We start from the raw sequence: 22,429 nt of genomic DNA, 5'->3' as shown, positions 1-22,429 counted from the left end.
AAATTGCTCCAGGATTGAAGAACCACTGCAACAGTTCACTGTTAAAACACCGTGCTCCTGTACTGTATATTTAGTGTGGAGGAGTATCAAAGGCAGAACGCAGGCAATCTTTGAGGTGTTACAGACAGTACATTTTCTTCTCCATCTATCTGATTGAGAAAATAACATTTCCTCACAGTCACCAAAAACCACTTCCCTTTTATGAAATAGCGTTTCATTGGACCATTGGTCCTGGAGCAGAGAACATAATTAAAAGGGAATTGCAGCACAGAGCTGAACAGTGCAACCTGTTAAAGCAGTTGAGAAAGGCAGACAGACAGCAGCCTGTAATATGCTGATACAGTAAACAAAAGTGCATTATTGTCCTCAGTTATTCACAGGGCAACATCAACAATCAGGAGGATTCAATTAAGGTTGTTTTGATCTTCTGTGCCTCTTATTCTCCAATCGTTCTGGGTTTTCTTTTCTATTTGTACAGTTAGGATGTTTATTGTCTGCTGAACATTTCATTATTTCACTCATTCATGTCTGGTTCCCCTGTTTCTCTTGCTTGACAACAACTCCGAAGACATGAACAGAAGATCAATGAAAGCAGGTTTCATTAAAGGGGCATCAACTGGACTTTTACTAATAGTAACCAAGATGCTGCAACTAAACAAAATGAACCACATATATATATATATATATATATATATATATATATATATAGAGAGAGAGAGAACGCTAGATAACAAAACTTTCATACAGCGGACATATGTGCGATGCTGGTCTGCACAATATGTGTTGATCCATGTCACAGGTCAATCTTTAGCTGTCACTATTAGCACCCCCGTCTGCAATGTAATGAATAACATAGAATAGTTACCAAATAAAAGTATTAGTTTCCCCTCATGCGCTCTCTCTGTTTCATGTTATTTGGATTATCTGGGAGTTAGACACTGCCAAGATGGCGACAGCTGGAGCCACCCACTTTGAGCTTCAGAACGGCTCTTCAGAAACCTACGACTGAATTCACAGAGATAGCGTCCGTTTTTTACACAGTTTATGAGTTCAACCCGGGTCAGGAGGAGAGTCATACATGTGGCTGGTACTTACTCAAGTAGGCTACAGTACCAGTATTATTATTATTGCATACTGCTAAAATGGATTCACAATGCCAAAACTAATAAACTAACAACATTGAGTTTCATTTAATTCCTCTACTGCAGTTGCTAACTTCAGTTGCTAGCTGCAGTGCAAACACCCCCCCTTGGTAGCCGACATAATGAAATGAGAAGGTCACTCGGAGAGCACAGATATTTGCCAAAGCCGTTTCCATGAGTTAAAAATAATGCGTGTAATTGGGATCCGCTCCAAAATGTTACGGGTTCTTCCTGGGCCCATGCTAAACCCTTCCACCAAGTTTCATAAAAATCCTGCTGACAAAGAGACAAACCAAACCTAAAACCTTAGTAGAGGTAATAAATACAGCCACATTTAAGAGCTCCAAGCTGGCAAAAGTATGCATGATACAAAATATGTCAAAAAGAAAGTAAGTAAAAGAAAGTGATTTGTGCACTTGTGGCATCTCTTGAGAGCATGCTGAGCACAGTGTCAGCAGTTCATTCGGATGTCACTCAAGTTAGGACTCTAGTACTGTTTGTGTTATTCTTTATTTTTGTTATTCCAAACAAATATCATGGAATGCATTTTGAAAAAGAACATAAATAAGAGGCCTCTTACAATGATCTTATTGTTGTGCATCCATTGGGACTAGCAGACAATTGAATAAATGATGTACTGATATACTCACGTGGGTATGATATCGTCATAAGAACATGGCTCATATTGGCATATGGCACAATGGGTGTGTCATGTGTCCTTTTGCCCTTGGTGAATGTAACTGGCCAGACCAATATCATATGGATAATTATGAGATAAATAGTGGAATTCAGATGAGATGGCTGGATCTTTTTGTTTTGATCTCTAAAAATGAGGCCTGATGCAGCTGTAAGTGTGAATAAATGAATCATCATATGTACTGATTTGTCTCACAGATAGTGTCGCAGTCCCGCGCTGTGAGCCACGGTATCCGTTACAATGTTTATTGAGCCAGGAGTTCAGAACTCCTTGTGGTTCACCTGAACTAAATAAGCTATGATATGTGAGCAGGTGTACCTATCATCATCCCCAGCAGGACACAGAGACACAAAAGTCTTACTCCTTCATGTAATGGCAATTTAATGGATTGCCATTACATTTTGGTCCATAGACGATGAATCACAATGACTTTGGTGACACTTTGAATTTTGCTCTGCTGCCACCATGAAGTTGTCATTTTAGTTTTTTAGTGACAAATCTTTACAACTGTTGGATGGATTGCCAATAACTTTGGTGCTTCTGTGACATCTAGCGCCACTGTCCAATTTTTTTTGTTTAGCAGAATCATATTTGTCGGCTGAGTATGCTGACATCGCTGGTTCTCAGAAGCTCTCGATATACTTGGACACAGAGGAAAAACTAAACAAGCTAAACAAAGCAATCAAGCTGAGCAAATATAATCAAAGTTCAACCTCACTGACACGATGGATTAATAATTACATATTTATACTGTGCATTGTTTAAACCTGAAATTAAACTCTAGTGGAGACCCAAAGTTAAAGATATCACTCTCAAATGTTTGGGATAAATGTGTCTATAATGATAAAAGGTATAGATAGTCATCCAAATACAGTATTTGGAGTCTTGTGTGATGATGTTTGCATCATAGTAGTTTGCGTGAAGAGGTGGAACAAGCTGATACAGGATATGATACTGCCAAACTGTGCAGCAATGATTTTAATAACCCTTAAAGTGAATGAAGAGCTAAAGAAGGGAATAATTGTATGTTAGGGAATTCAACCTATAGCCTCTAGCGTGCTGTTTTCAGGCAGCTGGACAATAAACAATTTACTACACATTCAAGGCTGCGATATTAATCCTGTCTCCTAAAAATTACGATCCCATACAACTAAACTGCATTCTCAATTATGTTTCATGGTAAAGTAGAGTATGCAGTTACAGAGATGTAAGTATGGCGGTACATGCAACATATGTCCAACTGTAAACTGTGCTGTATGTGTTTGAATCTTTGAGAAGAAGGCACATACGTTTGAATGCGGGCCTAACAACATTCTCTCGAAGGTGTTCACTGTGGTTCATTCTCCCAGATAACCTGTTAGCTTTGCCAGCGTCTGTGGAGAGTTGTCACTTTGTAAATTCAGTAGTGGATGCAACTTTTTATGTACGTATTGTATTCAAATGCAAGTAAGACTTACAAAGTGAGCAATATCTGACTCAACCAAATAATAATACAACCTTTTTTAAAAATGAATGTATGTTACCACATTTTACTCACACTGAAATTTCATTAGCAGACAGCCGGCCCGTCGACTTTCTTGTCGCCAGACAAAGCATTAGATTAATTAGGTCAATTGTTGTTGCGGGATTATCCCATATGGAATTACTTTAGAGATACTGGGCCATGGTAAAACATCATGCATGCCCTTATCAAACATTTAGTAATCTGGAATATTTACATACATCAATAATATGAATAACATGAACAAAATCAAGATGGGAGACATCATTTTAGCCTCCTGTAATGCAAAGATTACATTAATAACATGAGCAGTGCACCAAAAGGTTAGACTGACACTGACTGCTCTGCTTCCTTTCCCTGTATTCTCTCAGCACAAAATACTAGCATAACTGTATAGCCTCGGGCATAACCGAGGGTACATCCATCTCTCGTGCTTCAACTGAAATGTAATCAAATGCAGAAGCATGGATGACATCTGACAGCTCCCAGCTCCAGCCAACACACAGGCCGGTGTGTCCATCCTGAATTCTGACTTCTGTGAGGTCCTATAGACCAAGACAGACAGACTGACAGCTGCAGAACAGGCTTTAAACTGTACATCAGGCTTTAAACACATCTCTCAGTGAGGTATCCACATCAAACCTGACGATGCTCAGTCAACTCTTCCCTGTGGAACTGGGGGAGGTTTTTGCTCAGGCAAACACTTAGTATTCTGAGCTGGTAACTGAAAGGAACTCACAATCTCCTGTCACAAGTTGTCTATGATGACACATCGTGTGTGTGTGTGTGTGTGTGTGTGTGTGTGTGTGTGTGTGTGTGTGTGTGTGTGTGTGTGTGTCAGTCATTGAAACCCTGCCTCCCAGTGGTAGGTTATTCGAAGTCAAGACAGGGATATATTTCTCAACAACTCCCTTACATGCAGGAGATCCAACTCTTCGATGGTTGTAGATGGCCTGAAAGTGAGCTAGTCCTGAATATCATTCTCCTGCCAGAACCTTAACGGACCATTTTGGTTAACCATAAGTAACCACATTAAAAAAAACATGACATTACCAGTAGGTAAACTCCATTCATGCGCTTCAAGTTGCTAAGCGGAACTGTGAACAATGACCGCCGCACAAGGAAGCCTTGGCCTGGATCTGGATATACTACACCAGAACCCCTGAAACCTTCTTACATTAGGCCCACATTTAAATTTGTCCAATACTTTGGTGACCAATGAGATGCAAAACAAATGCCTTTCCCATCAGCCTTACCTGATTAAGTATTGTATTAACCAAACTAAGAGTATGAACATGATAACCATTACCTGCTTACCTGGTTTACATGTATTTTATAGAGGGCTATCTATGGTCGTAACATGGTTTACTATATTTTATTGAATCATCATTCTGAGACCTAATGTTTTGCTACTACTTTCCATCTATTACCACCAACTGTCTTCATGCTCCCTCATATTTGTCGCGTGGTCTTGATGGCACAGAGGGGTAGTAATGCTGAGGACTCGCAGGACATTGTTATCCAGGGGGAACTTCTTCTAGAGTACGCCACAAGGGATTGTGCTCCATACTTGTTCCCTTCAAAGGAGTCCCACAGTGATGTGCAGGATGTGACTCTACAGAAGATATGCTGAGGGCTAATCTGATCTGGCTGAGGGACGGTCAGGGGGAAGAGAGAGGGGATATATATATAGATATAGATATAGATATAGATATAGATATGCAGTCAATCTGGCCAGTATATCAATTAGACATGTACAGAACAAAAGTCTGGAACATCATGGCTTATTGAAGAAAAGAAGTACAGAACAAAATGTAAAATAGCAGTTAGAAGGAAGCAGAATATGCTCTACTAAGCAAAACTGTGGCAAAGAAAGCATGTGTATACAGTGTGGATGCTCAGCAAGATGAGTCCTGACTTCTACACCGCCACTGACTGTCAAACAGCTTCCACCAAGTTCATGCCTCACTGTAAAGGTCAGAAGTCACCACGGTTACAGTGTGTGACTGACAGTTACCCTGACAGGGAGTTCCACATGAGCTCCTTCCTCGTAAAGTCGGGCTGGTGTCAGAAATGACTCGAGGACAGTAAGCCTGAGAGATTCTTCAACAGGGCAGCATTTAAGCTTTATTTCTATGTTTATTTCCTAGAGTTTGTTTCCATGTCTGTCACCATAACGTAGAAGAGTATTATAGGATTAGTGAGAATCTCTTGTATTAGTCACCATGTGCACAGGTTTTTTTCACGTGGAATGTGTCAGCCATGGTTTATTTTGGGCAGCGAAAACAATTTCACAGCATCACTAACTTAGTTAATTTTCTTTTGGGAGGATTCTTTTCAACCCTGAGTAATGTCCACCAAGAAAGAACATTTTGATCAACTCAGATCTTCTTCCATGTGGATGAATCATACTGAAACTGTAACAATTATTTGGACAAAAATATGATTTTGACATGACATTTGTGAGGCCAATATATATTTGATGCCCAGTGCAGTGGATGATGGGTATAAAGGGGTTAAGATGAAGGACCATGTACAGCATGTGCTACATAAGGGGAGGTTTGTCTCTTGTCGTACAACATTTATGCTCTCGGGCCAAATGTTTTGACCTTTCTCGCCCCACCGCATGGTGTCCTCTACTCGAGCGCTGTGTAAAGCCCCCCGGCCTCCTCCTTTCCTCCCCCATTCTCCCCCCAGCAGAGCAGCTCACCCGTGACATTCTAATCTACTTGGAAGAAGGGGAGTCTGGGTTTTTGCTTGGAGCTCTTCCTCGTCTCTCCTGCTCTTCATAATTTGTCGATGTCACTGTCATTACTCTCCCGCAGAGCACACTGCTGTCCTTGTGGCAGAGCCCGGCCCTATTCTCACACTCTGTCTCTTTCTGTTTGCCCTCACTGTGTCGTCTCCGCCAAAAGGAGCAGATTTCTAAAACTATACTTACATTCAATATTTAACGTGATGGTAAAGACACATTTGAAAGTCTCTCACTTGATTCCCTGTGGAGAACTGTGCAGTTCCATTATTTCAAACTCCAGGCCTCTCATAGATTTGGCTATTTCATGGGAGACACTGAGAGCGCACGGTTGACAAAGCTGCTTTATCTCCAACTTCTCACAATCCCACCACTGTTTCTACTTTTCATAGCTTTTAAACATTTTCCAAAAAACAAAAAAAAATATGCTTTAAAATGTGCATCTCATGACAGAGCAGTATTGAAATGTCAAGATGTGTGCTCGATGTTGCGATAAAGACATTGCATGTTACCAGAGTGATCTGAGAAGGCTACAGGCAGTATCCTGCATTCTTTAAAAAAAAAATGCAGAAATGATGCTTTAAAATAATAGAAAATATCAAAACTTTGCCGTAGTATATACATTTTCTCTACTGTGAAAACATGCTGTCTCTCTTCCTCTTGCGTCACCACGTCTTGAGGAAGCATGAGGTTCAATGTGAGAGAGAACTAAACTTAAACTTAAAACCATACTGCGGTCAGTTTCTATACTCTGTCAGGAGTCTGGAGCATGCACGTTGATAAAAACCCAGAGTAAAGGACTCATTTGGCTTCGACTGATACCCTTCACTCATTGAGACTGTTGGAAAAACCAAGATAAAAAAAACTGTCTTATGCTGCTTGTGAGTCTTAATGCTGTAGTTCTTGTTTGATTCATCCGTAAATCTCTTGCTCGGTGTTGAGCCTCTTTCCCTTGTTGCTCGTCTGGGATTTAACAGAATCAAGGAGCAGCTCTTTATCTGCAAAACAATCCTGAACTTTAACCTTTTTCATATGTTTTTGTCTGTTGCGAGAACTTCTTTTATCTGTCGTGTTTCATAACTCTTCTCTTGCCTTTTTCAAACACAGCTGTGTGTCTGACTGTCCTCCCCCTTCCTCTCCCAAATTTATGCTCAGACTGCTGCTCACCTCCCCCTGGTTATTGCTCTTTTTTTGGCTTGACAGCCACTCGTAGCTGTCTGTTTTCTCTTCAGTACAGGAACCTTACAGCTATCCTCTTCCTCTATCAAATCCTCGCTGCTGCCAAACACTACATCTTCAGCTGCTGTAGGCTACTTGTAGTTTTTGGCAGTACTGTACATGTAGCGTGTTGTTTGCGGTTATCTCTTCTCTGCTCTGATTCGTCCCACTTTTTCCCAAGAGAGTTTGTCAGGACGTGGCTGAAGCAAAAATGGCCAAATAGCCAAAACACTAACAAAAGACACATAATGAAATTCATCATCATCATCATCATCATCATCCTCATCTGTGTGAAACAACAGGTTTTAACTGCGCAACTTGGCAGTGGCGGTTTCCTAATCGCTTAAACATTTTTTACCAAGGAGAGGGAAATAAAGGAAGAGTGACCAGCTTAATGGCAGAACACACAGCACGATACATTCTCAGGTTCCATCAGAATCAGGTCATTACTGTCTGTGATGTCACATTGGAACATCAGGTGCCTCTGTGCTATTTGTGAGCTTCAGTCTTTATCTGTGTTAGTGTGGCATCATTTGAGACTCAAACTAAATCACAATTAGTCATTCATTGTGATTCAATTAAATATGAGAACAGATTTCCCCACTGGTTAGGACAGCTGGATGTGTGTAGAGTGTCAGTTGGACTCAGGGTGTGGGAGTTTTGCACTGCTACACTGTGACAAAATGCATTTGTACAACTTTCATTAGAACTGGACCAGTGCGTCTGTGACTCTTTACTAATCTGTTGTAGTTCTGCTGGCAAGAAGTGTATATTTCAGCAGCCATGTTTTCTCTCTTCACAGCTGCCGTATTCAGGTCAGTGTTAACTTGCTATTCTAGTGATGTTTTACATCTCTCCTGTTCTGTCCCCACAGACTTGCGGCGGATGACGGCAGGTTTCATGGGCATGGCGGTGGCCATCATCCTGTTCGGTTGGATCATTGGCGTGCTTGGCTGCTGCTGGGACAGAGGCCTCATGCAGTATGTGGCCGGCCTCCTCTTCCTCATGGGAGGTGAGTCACACACACACACACACACACACACACACACACACACACACACACACTCAGTCATTCTAATACGTTAAGAAACATATGAAGAAGATTCAAGAAATATAATTTTTTTATCATTCATACGGTAACATTTCCCTGTCGCTAATTGAATTCCATAAAGCATTTTTCTACTTACTCATGGATATATATCTGTTACAAGAGTAATCATCTCACTCCTTAGTGACGATTATGTATGGTAGAAATCATTTAAAAAGTTTTCTGTTACATGGTTTTAATGGAATGCCTTTTTCACTTTCTTTCTGAGAGTGAGACGAGAAGATTGATATCAATCTCATGGCTGTGTGTTGAGTACGGAGCTGGAGTGAGGATGTTGTTAGCCTAGCTTAGCATAAAGACTGGAAGCAGGGTGAAAAAACTAGCTGGGCTCTGTCCAAAGTTCAATACCTCACTATCTCACTGATTAACAAGTTGTATATGGTTTGTTTAATCTGTACACAAAGACAAATTGTGTACACTATTTTTGTACAGACACGATCGATGAGCACAGCTTTTGGTTTTGGTCTCTGTACAGGCCTAATGTATGCTACCAAACCTGAAGACCTCACTGTGGCGAGACTTTAGGAAGCTGTGCACAGTCACTAGTTGTGTTCCATTTCCAGACTACTTAATAATTCTTATTCTTTATGTTTATTTTTTGGGCCCTTTTTTTAATGCCTTTATTAGATAGACATAAAGCAGAGATTCGATTCATTCAAAGCAGGTTTTGAGTATGTAGCGGCAAAGTGCAAAATATTTTAGAATAAACTACAGATAGTAGTTACACAGCTCCAGGAACATCTAAAAAACAAACTCAAATAACATTTAGGAAAACACTTCTTGTAAAATTGAATTGGCATTTAGTGCGTTAGATGGTGTACAAATATTGCAAGATTTTCTCTCAGTATAAAACAGAATATGATGATTACATTGAAGATTATGTTAATTTTGTCAGCTATTTGTAAATTAAACCTGTGTCAAATATCCTTGTAAGTTTTTATCATATTGAGTAAACCTCATCCAATTTTCTTTTGGAAGTACTTTCTTGACATCAGTTTCATTTTAGGCATGGAAAAAACGGTTGTTGATATTTGGTCATAGTTTTCGTAAACTAAATTTAAACTGCTGCAAGAAATTGTGTAGAGTAATAATTAGTATACAGAGTGATGTACACAATTATTATGTAATATTGAATTGTGGAACGGTCATTGCTGCTGACTGTTGTTAGCCAAGAATATGTTTTAGCATGTAATTCCCTCTACAACCACAAATTGTAATTGTAATTGCCTTTGTGTGCAGATTAAACAAACGAGATACAACATCTGTGGATTTTAGAGTAGTTGAATTTGGACAGATCCAGGCTAGTTGCGTCCACCTGCTTCCAGTCTCAAACTACTTACCAACACATCTTGTGACCAGTTAAGATAGAAAACACTCTAAACAGCATTGTGTGTATTTTTGTTCTTACCAGTGTTAATGGTGGGGATTTATGTAAGAAGGTGTTAATCAGTAAATCAGTGTGCATAGTCAGCCGGTGCATATCCCTAGCACATACACACACACACACATACTCACACAACCGTGTGTGTCCCACTTTCTGGCAGTGGGCAGTGAGTATTAACTTCACTCACACACTGACATGCTGTGTGCTGCACAGCTCTGGCTTGGCAGGAGGCAACTGCACACTCAATTATGATGGGCTGTGGATTAGTGCTGTGCCCTACAGTTGTATAATGAACAGGCAATTAAAAAGTCAATTATGTTGCTTGGCAATAAAGGCAGAAGAAATAGGCTAGGTCAGTCTGCAGTGGCCAAATCACTGCAAAGCAGCCCACAGGGTCACAGTGCTCCCAAAACGAGGCCAAATTTAGAGCTTTTTCTCCAAATGCTTCTACTGAACAGAGGCCAAAGTAAAAGATTCACTAGGATGAGATGGATGGATTACTAAATCATATAGCAAAATATTGAAAGTAAGGGATGTCAGTGGTTTGGTGGCATGTTCTCCTTGTGATCTCCTGGGCTGTTGTCCATACTTGGTGTAGCAGAGAGACAATGGACCACAATGTATTGTAGATACAGTAGATTGATGAAGTGGTTGGGGTTATATCAGGCGGCCAGGGCTCTGGAAGTAAAAGTCCTTTTCATTGAATGCAGAGATGGTATCAGGTGATGGTTTACTGGAGCAGTTCCAGCACTTGATGGACTTGAAATTCCAATGGTTGAATCATCAGTACAAACGATGAGACACTTTCAGCAAATACGTTTTTGCAGGACACATAATACCACCAGGATTAAATGTTTGACTAACACAAACAGGAAACTTATACTTTTGGTCACCCGAGTGAGCATACTTTACATACTGATTGGTCAGGAGAAAAATTAGGCAGGGTTTGAATTTCTCTGTCAAGCTCCCTTTTTACATGTGAACAATCAAATGCAACACCATGAATACCTTAACAGAGAGACTGTCTTAAAGTGTGCACCGCTGTCTCCATTTGAATTTATGAAGGCAGGCTTTTCATCTTTGCATTTTGGACAACATACCACGACCTTTAAGGTTAAGGTAAGATGGAAAACTGACTTGAAAACACAAATTGGCATGTGTTGACTTATTCAGTACTTAACCATAACCATAATCTTAACCCAGTGTTTGAAGCCTTAACCTAACATGGGACCTGGACACACTCATCTCTGGGGGCAAAGTCCTGTGCTTTGTATGTCCAACCATACAGCCTGACCGCCTCTTTATGAGGTCTCTGCAGAATAAGAATGTCATACTTAGTGGATTGGGTCAAATGTTGCCAGGCAACAATTCAATTTCTTCCAAAACCCATTTGGAAAATCAAATGAGTAGCATATAAACATATTTTATGGGGTTGGATAATGGCAGGATATGACCTGGCACCAGATGACGAGAAGGGTTATCACAGATTGGATTGAACTGATTGTGTTTTCATAAATGTAATTGTATGCACATTTTGAAGTATGGCATTTAAACTTTTTCAATTGAGCAAAAACGTTCCTATGCTAGCTTGAGGTTGTTTTTGCCGTTATTGAAAAATAGTTGATGCACTAAATGATATATGGAAACACCTTTGCCGAAAACGTTCTGACGTAGCGAACATTTACCTCACATGACAGCTGACTCTGCTGTCCGCATCTTCCCGGATATATATTTATTTTATCTACATCTCCGGACAGCGTGAAACATGGTCAATATTAGCTGAATATGAAAGAACAATAAAATATTGTCCAGTTGAAACAAATTCCTGCAGATCTCTCCATTTTTCTCTCGTAGATAGCCATAGCAACTTGTTTCGTTTCCTGTTCGAAACCTCTACTTCTACCCTGAAACTTGTGGATTACAGCGATGCATAAAATGTAGCCTATACCCCATTTCTGACACAACAAGTTGATGGAAATGCGGCCAATTCACATTTATTTTGTTTGCGACATTTTATTAGTTTGCTTTAAATTCACTTGACAATTGAATGGAAATATGAGTTCAGTGACAGAGTTGTAATGTATGTTTCTCCTTCAACATCCTGTTCTGTTGTTGCAGGAACATTCTGCATCATCTCCCTCTGCACCTGCGTTGCCGGCATCAACTTTGAGCTTTCCCGTTATCCACGGTACCTGTACGGCCTGCCTGACGACATTGGCCATGGCTACGGGTGGTCCATGTTCTGCGCCTGGGGAGGCCTCGGCCTCACCCTCATCGCTGGCTTCTTCTGCACCCTGGCTCCCTCTGTCCAGCCAATTCCCCGATCCACCTGCCCCAAGTCCCGACAGGAGAACGGCACCGTCTGCTAAAGCTGGCAGCCTTTAGACGACCAACTGAACCCACAGAAAACAGAAAAACTGTTCCATGTCTTCGTCCAACCATCATCTCATCTCAAGTCTTTCATGGTTACAGATTCTTTTTTTATTTGTGTGTGTGTTTGAAAATGGGTGTCTTGATTGATCTGCTATCTTGAAAAAAACTGAAAATCTAAAGAAATATTATCAAAAATTTGAAGTTGTGCTTGTTTTGTTGTTGTGGAGCAGACACCGAATTGGACCTTGAGCAAGAAAGGTTTTGAAGGAAAAATGTGGAGACACTGAAAGACTACATTTTGGATTGGTTACAGCAAAAGAGGGGCACTAAACCTCTAAAGGTGATGGACAATGGTGTTCAACCTGGGAACTTCTTCTATAAACTGATCTACTGTGAGCGTGGAGAACTCAATGAATCAGCCATTTTGGAGGGAAACAGTCAGATTGCCAAGTTTCTCTTGGACTTGTCCTTCTGGAGCCTCCTGTGGGATAATTCACAAGGGACCAGACATGAAACCATGTGACTTGCTGGGCTAGGATCATGTTTAGTGGTCATCTGTTAACTTTAAGTATTCCAGCATCTGAGGTCTCACAAGTTACTTGGGACATGCGGGCAGCGAGGAGATCCAGGACCTCCACTGTTGTACATTATTGTACAGAATATTCCAGAGACAACCAGGAACTTGTCCTGTTGGACAATTTTCATTCTCGTGTAGGTGCATTTCCTTCTGTCTGATGATCCCGTTTGCCATTTAGCGTTTTCTACATGCATTCCTCATTTATTCAAAGTGTATTTTCCTTTTTACTGAGCTCTTCATGTTGTGAACGAACTGTCGACAGAGTGTACGTTCAGAGCAAATGTTGTGTTTGTTTGATTTTTTTCATTCTAGTCATAGAAGTAAATGTGTGTGTATGAGTGTGTGTATGTGTGGGGAGGGGTTGTTTTGCAGTCTCTATAGAAAAAAAGTTGTAAAAAATGATCATAGTGACAAAGTGGAGCCCTGCCTTGGGGATGTATAAAGGCAGGAGCTTTGATGAACAGAGCAACATAATGGAGAGATGTAGTATCCTGTTAAACCCAACTGACTTCTGCCTTGTCATCTTTTCTGGAGATTCGCTGCATACATGGCAGATCAAGAAGAGTTTCTTTTAGAGGGGGACAGCATGTTTAACTCTGTAGTCTGCTGCCGTGAGCAACTATGGAAGGCTTAAGTAATTGCATCTGATGAGAACACGCTCCGACTTTTCTTCCTGGGAATCTGTGAAGCTCTGGTGTTTCTCTGAGCACACAGCTTCCCCTCCAGCTCTTATATTTTCTTTTACCAACAGCCAAGACCTGTCAGGGCTTCCTGCAGGGCATCCTTTCTTTTAGAGGAGGGTAAACACAGAACAGTATCAAAGTCCAGGGTTAAAAAGTGTTCACATTACTCAGTCAAAAAAACATCTAGACTGAGGAAGAAAAGCTTCTTCAAGGCCTCAGTCAGAAATCAAAATACACACTAGCATGGAATAAATATTGTTTATGCACAATAGGGATGATGATCATAATGCAATCAATAGGCCATTTAAACTCTCACCAGGACCATCTGGCTTTGCAGGCTGTGACAAAAAGCACAGATACGGACATCCAGTCATCCAACTATACAATACAAAAAGCAAACATTGGAAAGTAGTGAGACCACAGTCAACGTGATCGTCCAATCCAACCATCTATTGAAAAGCACAGTATAGCCAATCTCAAAAACAAAACCTGAACTGGGATCTGTTGAAGAATAATTCCAGTTAATTACAACTTGGGTCTTGTTTTATAGGCCTTCATTTATTTATTTTTTTAATATTCTGGTTATCTGGAGTGCTCCAATATTGTGGCATATAACGATTCTGGTTAAGATCAAGGAGTCTCAACCTTTTTTTTGGATCTGGGGACTGTCAACATCAGGCTTGCAGACCAGGGGGGTGCGGGAGTGAGAGATGTAGTTAACCCAGGTTTACCTATGTTTTATGTGTTCAGCAACTACTGTCAGACACTGCCTTTATTCTAAATTGAGACAAAGTCAAATCATTTCCTGTCAAGATTCAGTCGAGTGGACGACCCTTAAGCCTGTATGCTTCATCAGAACTGCTTGTCAAGATGGTCAGACAGCCTCAGAAACCTACTGCTCCCGAACCCTTCCAATGCTGGAACTTCGGGGGGCAGCAATCTGACCATTTCTGTAATTTTCCAAAAACAACAATCTGACATCCATACCCACTTAAAGTTATCTTTTTTTATGTAATAAAGCTTTTTCTGTCACTTCTGATGTGAACATCTGATTGCAAAACTATGAATGTCTTCCAGGATAGATTGTCTCAAAATGTGCAGCGTTATCCCGTTATTTGAACGATTATCACGTATTACTCTTTTACCAAGCCCTCAATTGTGGCCATTTAGTTCCGAACTGGTTTGGACAACACGTTTCTAGCTTTTTCTTGCAGTACCCGGCACTCATGATTGGATAACAAGTGAACATCGACAGAGTATACAAGTTGGAAAATGTGAATAACATACAGTCCATTCATCACGACACCCACTTCAGATGTTACCAGTCCATTGGATGGGCGTTATCAGCCTCATAGATATGGGTTAGACGGTGCAAGCTACACCTACTAGTTGGTTCAGAAAGCCATTATCATCTTTTCACATGTTTGATGACCGATAAGAATACAAGAAACCGCCGACCTCTAGTGGCCGTAGTAGTTATGACGGGAGCAAAGGAGGAAGTCAGATGCCATAGTATAAAGAGTTTAGGGTAGAGTATGAAGGAGGGATAGGTCAATAAACACAGGACTTTCACCCAGGAACAAGTTGATTTAATTACAATTACATCATCTACTTAACAAAACTAAGTTTAGTTATGTAACATACATATTTATTTGAACTTAAACCATGGCCTTTTCCTATACCTAACCAAGTAGTTTTGTTGCCTAAACCTAAAACAAGTTGTTTCGTTTTAATTCACAACATTAACCACATGTTTAAAACTGTGTCTTTCACTTTCTCTTTTGCAACATGCTGATGGGTGGAGTTTGAATGGTAATAGCAACTGATAACGACCATGCAATGGGCTGATAACATTCGAAACCAGTGGTCACGATAAGAACGTGTCACCATGTGTCACTAACCCTATCCTAAGGAAAAAACATGTAAGTAAAAATATAATGCATTGCAGGGACTACAGAGGAAAAATGGCCTTTTGGCTAACTCTGTCATATTTACAGCAATCTTATATATGTATATGTCAAAAAATAAATAAAAAAATAGCTCAAGTTTAAAATGAAGTATAGTCTTTGTGAGGCCGTACAGTACATCCGTATATATTGTGTGTTCAATAACATCTTTAGGGCTCAGTAGCCAACACTGCTTGGACTGGCACTGGTTTGAATCTGCATTAACTGTTGGCTTGTTTTCAACCTGTCTGATCATATGACTCTTTCTTGACTTGTTGGACTTTGGTGTATGAATGTCACTGTATTCCCAGGTCTCAGATATTAAATCGATAAATAAAATTTAATCATGAAAAGACGGCTAAAGCTAAAAAAATAAGACCCAAGTTGTAATAAACCGGAATTAACCTGTAATAACAGAAACTCACCGATATATAAGCTGCTCACACGCAACACATTGCCTCGATGGGTTGCAGTTACATCCTATACCATACATCAATCAATCAACACTCAACAACTCGCTCTGTCACGGTGGTTAGCTGTAGAATTAGCTGTATGCTAATAGTGCACAAATATTTCAGAGGCAAAGAAATTGTGAGATTGTAAATTAATTCAGATATGTTGAATATAAGGGAATATCATGCACACTACCATTTACTTGCAATAAAAGTTATTATTGACAAAACGTTTTGGTCTCTAGACCTTCATCTGGTCATCAATAAATTGTGTTGCAAGTAAACAACAGTATTCGGGAATTTCCTCTTCTCCAGAGTTTGGACTTTTCCTCCCATGCACCTGTCTACAAGACATTGTAGGTGTGCATCAGCCTCCACAGTCAAAAAATAAAGGGTCAAAAGAAAACTACTGGGAGAAAGGGAAGTGCACAGTGTTTCAGGCGACAGCTGCTATGTGGGTTAACATATTTATCACAGCTTCAGTTAGTGACAGCACCTTCAAAGGGTTTAAATGAAAACCACTGACCCTTCTATACCTAAACCCCAACTACATACCCGGGTAATGAGATATGACAGAGTCAGTGTTTTTAATAATAATGTCATTGTTATCTGGAGACATCAAACATGGTTTTCTGGTGATCAGAGCTTTAATTTCACATTATCTGGGGATACTCAATCTTTCAAGTCTGTTTCATCATGGAGTCGTTCCTCTGAGCCTTCAAACAGGCTTCTCACACGAGTCCAAAGATCACAAATTGCCTACATATGCCAACACATATTCTTATAATAACGTAATTGTGAAATGATTCATTGTCATCATAAATTAACTGTTTTAAAGCTTATTCTTGAGAGTCACAAACAAATCTCAAGTAAATGAGATAAATAAGACCATGGCTGGTTGTTGATTCAATGCAAGCCATGGGGCATCTTAACTATACAAGTTTAATAAGTCTTTCTTTGCAATCAGGGTATGTATTTTTCAAAAAGAGATGTTCCCTGATAATGCTATTAAGCTTGATATTACTTTAACTCTACTAGACTTCAAGAGCTGTGCTGCTTAAACCTTCCTCAGCAAATAACTGCTCACACACACACACACACACACACACACACACACACTCAGTCATTCTAATAAGTTAAGAAACATATGAAGAAGATTCAAGAAATATAATTTTTTATCATTCATACAGTAACATTTCCCTGTCGCTAATTGAATTCCATAAAGCATTTTTCTACTTACTCATGGATATATATCTGTTACAAGAGTAATCATCTCTAGCTGACATTATCATATAATATCATCAATCTTGCAGTCCATGATCTTTAACTGACCATTAGTATAGAATCCCAAAGTGTTCAATATTATAAATATATATTTTTTTATATATATATACATTATTTATTATTTATACATATATGTATATTTACATATACATATATATTATTTATATATACTGTATACATACTGTATATATTAATTATTTATTTATATATATATATTATTCTTTTCCAATTATGTTTTTGTCTCATGCCAAGTTTTATTTCATAATGTCAGTTTGTTTCAGCCTCAGAGAAGTCACTGACTTACCAAGCAAAAAGCAGCAGCCTTAAGCTAATGAATGATACAAAATATATTTCATAAGAATGAGTTTCAAAAAGATTCTAAACTATTTCACAAACTGTTGTTTCATTTATATATTTTACCCAGTTTATTCATATGACTATTTACTTCATAATGACTTATTTATTTAATATTGAACACTATGGGGCCCCATATCAGCTCTCTATGTTTAGGATTGGCTACACCCCAAGAAGATCTCTATTGACATCCACTCATTTCTGTCAGCTAAGATCACATTGTGAAGAAGATTCCTTTAGTCACATCCTATAACTTCACTACTCCGTCAACATTCCCTTGTTCACAGACACATTTAAAGACTTTCCTGTCACGCATGTAGTTCAATATAAAGTCAGAACCAATAAAGCTGAGTTAGCAGAGAAGCACACAGGCATGGATTTACAGTAGGTCAGAATTAGCCAGCTGAGACAGACATATTGAACCATGACTCACTCAAACAGCTGGAGCTAACTGATGAAGAAACCACAGGTTTTAGTTCGGAGATACTTCAACTTCCATTGTGGACAGATGATAACAACTGTATTGATCTATCAACCTTTAACATCAGTAATATGTCTGTTGAGTAAACATAAAATAGGAGGGAAAAAAAGGAAATTTTCAACTGTGGAATGTAAAATCACAACAAAATAAATCTCATCGGTGTGTTTACTAATGCTGTTGGTTGTCATGCGTGTTGGTGAAAGAGTGAGAAAGGAGATTAAAGGGATACACAGAGTTCTTGGTAAATGGTCTATCAATTACATTACAGTTCATTTAGCTGACGCTTTTGTCCAAAGCGACGTACAAAAAGTGCAAACAATCATGGTGATACAACTCCGAACAGCAAGAATCTTGTAAGTACAATAGCTTCAAATAGGTACAATCGTTTTCGTCTTCAAATAAGCCAGTTTGAAGTGCAACATAAGTGCAACATACAGAAACAATAGAATACAAATTCAACTATTAGCTATAAATAAGTCAAACCAATATAAGTGCAACATACAAAGAACAGTTATTTAGTTTTCTTCATTCGCCGAGGTGCAGTCGAAACAGGTGAGTTTTCAGTCTGCGACGGAAGATGTGAAGACTGTCTGCTGTCCTGACATCAATGGGGAGGTCCTTCCACCATTTTGAAGCCAGGATAGCAAACAGGCGGGTTTTGTTTGAGGGAAATCTGGGTCCCACTCGCAGTGAGGGAGTGGCGAGCCGATTGTTCGACACAGAGCGAAGTGAACGCGCTGGGCTGTATGGTTCGACCATGGCCTGGATGTAGGAAGGGGCTGATCCATTCACAGCACAGAAGGCCAGCTCCAGAGTCAGACACAGACTTAATATGTCAGACACAGAGCCTGCTTGATGAATATACATACCATCTTTAAACTCAGTGTTAAAAGCTTGCTTGGCCAATTAACACAATAGAGGAGTGATTTTGTGTGCGACAGTGTCCCTAGAGTGAATATATAAGCGTGCCCTTGCCTGGCACAGTATGAGCGCTTCATTTGCTCTTGACATTATTGCGAGCTGCAGCAAGATAAAGGTAATTGGCCTACACTGAAAGCATTTCAGGTCTGTCCCTTCAAATGCTTTTATTACAGGAAATGTGGGCCAAAGTGGAAATCATCACAACATGAGACCACATGCTCAAAACCAGTTCCCACATGGATGAGGAGAACCAATTCAAAACTGGTTTGATTGCTGACTTGGTGTGGCACCTGGGGGGAAGTATTACAGAAACTTCTTAACTTGCAGATCCTATCTTCACTATTTTGTATCAGGTTAGTACCTGATTCAGGAATCGATTACATCGATGTCCCTATCTTAAATTAAGATTACACAAGCATCAGAACTTCCCAGAATCTTAAATAAACTCTACAAACTTTAGGATAATTGCTGCCCTAACTTTCACTTTTCCTCCAGGTGGTGTTAAAAAATGTGTCTAATCGGTATGACTGTTATTTTATTGCTTTTACACAACATGCATAACTTATTCACTGAGGTTTATGGCAGACACTAATGTGTTGCGGTTTGATGGCTCATCAAATAGTCCACTCTCTTTCTTTCTAGTACTTTATAACCCAACTAGAGCATTGCACTACCAGAATGCAGGGTTCCTAGAGTCTCTAAATGGGAGCCAGAGCCTTCAGCTATCAAGCTCCTCTACTGTGGAACCAGCTCCCAGTTTGTGTTCAGGAGGCAGACATCCTTATCACATTTAAGAGTAGGCTAAAGACTTTCCTCTTTGATAAAGCTTATAGTTAGGGCTGGCTCAGGCTTGCCATGGACCAGCCCCTAGTTATGCTGCTATAGGCTTAGACTTTCCTCTCTCCTCCTCTCCCTCACTCTCTGTATGCATTCATGTCCCTTAAATGCTTGTTACTAACTCAGCATCCAGGGCATCATCCTTGTGTTAAAGGTTACGTCTGGATCATGTATCGCGGCTGCACCTGTTGCCCTGTTCCTGCCTGACGGCCAAATTAATATACAGTATATTCTTTTGGCGGCACCAGGAAGCTTTTTTGACATCCTCCTGGAGCCATCTTTTTCATATACAATCACATAATTTCTTATATCTTATACACACGTCCGTCCTCGAACTAGATCGAACCTTTAAAGTGCTCGTCGTTATTTTAGCATAATCTCTTGTATGTTTCAATGAGAAAAACAACGGTTACAAAGCTGTTTAGCTCAATGAGATGAGTTGATAGGTAACTGATATAAAAGTTGATGAGCGATGATGGATTGCGTTTTTAGGATTTCATAACTTGTGATAAGATAGGATGAAGTAAAATAAGACAGGACTCCTAAAATTTGTTAGGATTTGCTTCTGTAACACTAAATTGGGGAAAATCCAATATTTTCTTCCTATCTTCACTCAGGACGGTTTGTAATATGGCCCCTGAAGCTTAAATCCACTACAGAGAAAGAGAAATAAAGACCAAATAACACACTTCACATTTTCTCTTTTATTTAATATTTAGTTTGTTTTATGTTCCAGACCTCCACTCTTCATTTGAGTCATGTTTGAACAATGTGAAAACATGTTAGATTGTTTCTGTGCATTAATCGTCAAGAATACTATAGAATTTATATTGGACCTTTACAAATTGAAGCTTTTGGATGATAAAGGGGTCATTGATGCACACCTCATGATGGTTTGAGTTGGTCTGAAGCTCTACTTTCCTAGCAGACAGCACCAATAGAATCAATCAATCTTCTGAAATGAAAATGGAAAAAGAGAGCTTCCTGCTGCAGCCCAGTCAAGTTAATAGAACTCTTACTTTGATTTAAAAGGTGGATGCTATGATATTTGCCCTGTGCAAATAGTTTGAAGCTTCATTCATAACATTGACATTCAAATTATTATTAATAACTTAAGCCGAGTGTCCATATAGGCTCGCATTTTGTTCTTCCGAGTGCTTCTAGTTGAAAATCTCTGAAGTCTTCCGAAAGGAGCAGTTTTTATCTAACTTAATATCTGTTGGCGTTAAGCCTTTGAAAAGCAACATTTTCACTGTGGCCAAAAATCTGTTTATTCTCCCGCTTGTCGAGTCGCACACAAGGCCAGAAAGCAACTGTATTAACGGACTTTCAAAGCTTCATTCGAAAACCTCAATCGAAGCTTCAAATGTAAAAAGTAACATTCCGTGCAGCCCTCGTGGCTCAGTCCGATTCACTTTGTTCGTTTTCATTTATGAAGCCAGGTCTGTGTATGAACACCGGAATTTCTTTCAGCTCATACACAGAACTGAAATGTATTGGATTAGAATCGCAGACTCCACCTTTAAAAGCTGACACATTCAACATGTGAAGACTAAATTGAGAGCTTTCCTGTCTGAACAAGTACAAATCACATGACCACAAAACAACAGTGACTGCCCTGCATGTCAGCATAACTCCTGCAGATGAGGCTTTAAACTGTCATATAAATCTGGGACAATGGGCAAGGTCTCTGAAGACAGCTGACAGTGAGCGCCACACAGTGGCATCGGCTCTGCTGAACCTAATCTGAGCTGAGAGACTTCACATCCTGCCGCTGCCTGTCCAGCTTCAACCCTCTGATACAGAGGTTTGACAAACACATCTCCTGGGGCACACGGTGCATATCTACTCCGCAACAGGAAGGGGTCAACAGATACACTCCTTCTGCTTTTGCAGTATATTATGGAACAAACCCAAACCCATGTACTGCTGGGTTAAAAACCATATGCCTATGTCTGCGAAGGACACAAATGTGAACACATCCATGTATTTGGACACCGAATGTAGTGTGAACAGAACCGTGTATGCATCCATTTATAAGTATATCTCGCCCTGTAGCCAAGACTAATATAATAGAATTGCATCTTTTCTCATCAAAAGTAAGGCTAAGCTTATTTTTGTTTTTCAATTTCTTGACATTCCTTTGATCCTGTGAATTAAAACAGTACTCCACTGATTCAGCATTCTACTTCTACACCAGTCAGGCTTTTGGTGAAAAAAAAAAAAGGATCAAAAATCGATTTTATTCCATGCATTTTTCTTCTATAAAACCTGGCTCCTACATTACCCACAATGCAACGTGACCGATGATAGTTCAGTCTGTCAGGTATGTTATGCTAGCCACTATGATATAGAGCTAGTAACTCCTTTTAAGGTCATTTGACTCTCACATTTTCATTTTGAAGGAAAAAAAACCCACAAAATGACCATTTGTATATTAATTACTCACAAACGTGCTACCTTGAATTCTTGAAGAATTCACTCCATGGTGAACAAAAAAAATCAAGTCTTGATAAATTGTAGTAAATAGAGGCTGCATTTAACAACATCAAAACTATATCAAAACATTTACAAACTCTCAAACAACTTTGCAACAACAGTGCTTTAAATAGTACAATTTTAGTTAAAATGCATGTTTGGGAAGTAGTGAGCAGTGAGCGACTGGATAAATGAGACTTGGATTTTACCGCACGAGTTGTGTGAGTTTCTAAAAGGATGT

The 22,429-nt window shown here is 39.6% G+C and overlaps 1 protein-coding gene across 1 annotated transcript in view; it reads left to right on the top strand.

The window, feature by feature from the left end:
- Positions 1–14,467, top strand: part of tmem178bb (transmembrane protein 178Bb) — a 102,296-nt gene extending 87,829 nt beyond the window's left edge. The window contains exons 6-7 of the mRNA XM_029462096.1: positions 8,185–8,322; positions 11,921–14,467. Of these exons, the coding sequence (XP_029317956.1) occupies positions 8,185–8,322; positions 11,921–12,171 (389 nt within the window). The 3' untranslated portion in view covers positions 12,172–14,467. The remainder of the gene's footprint in view (positions 1–8,184; positions 8,323–11,920) is intronic.
- The last annotated feature ends 7,962 nt before the right edge of the window (positions 14,468–22,429 follow it).

The sequence above is a fragment of the Cottoperca gobio genome, chromosome 23, assembly GCF_900634415.1.
Source record: "Cottoperca gobio chromosome 23, fCotGob3.1, whole genome shotgun sequence".
In the NCBI taxonomy this organism is placed as follows: domain Eukaryota; kingdom Metazoa; phylum Chordata; class Actinopteri; order Perciformes; family Bovichtidae; genus Cottoperca; species Cottoperca gobio.
Note: the sequence above shows the minus strand (reverse complement) of the source record. Positions and strands in the feature narration are given on the sequence as shown.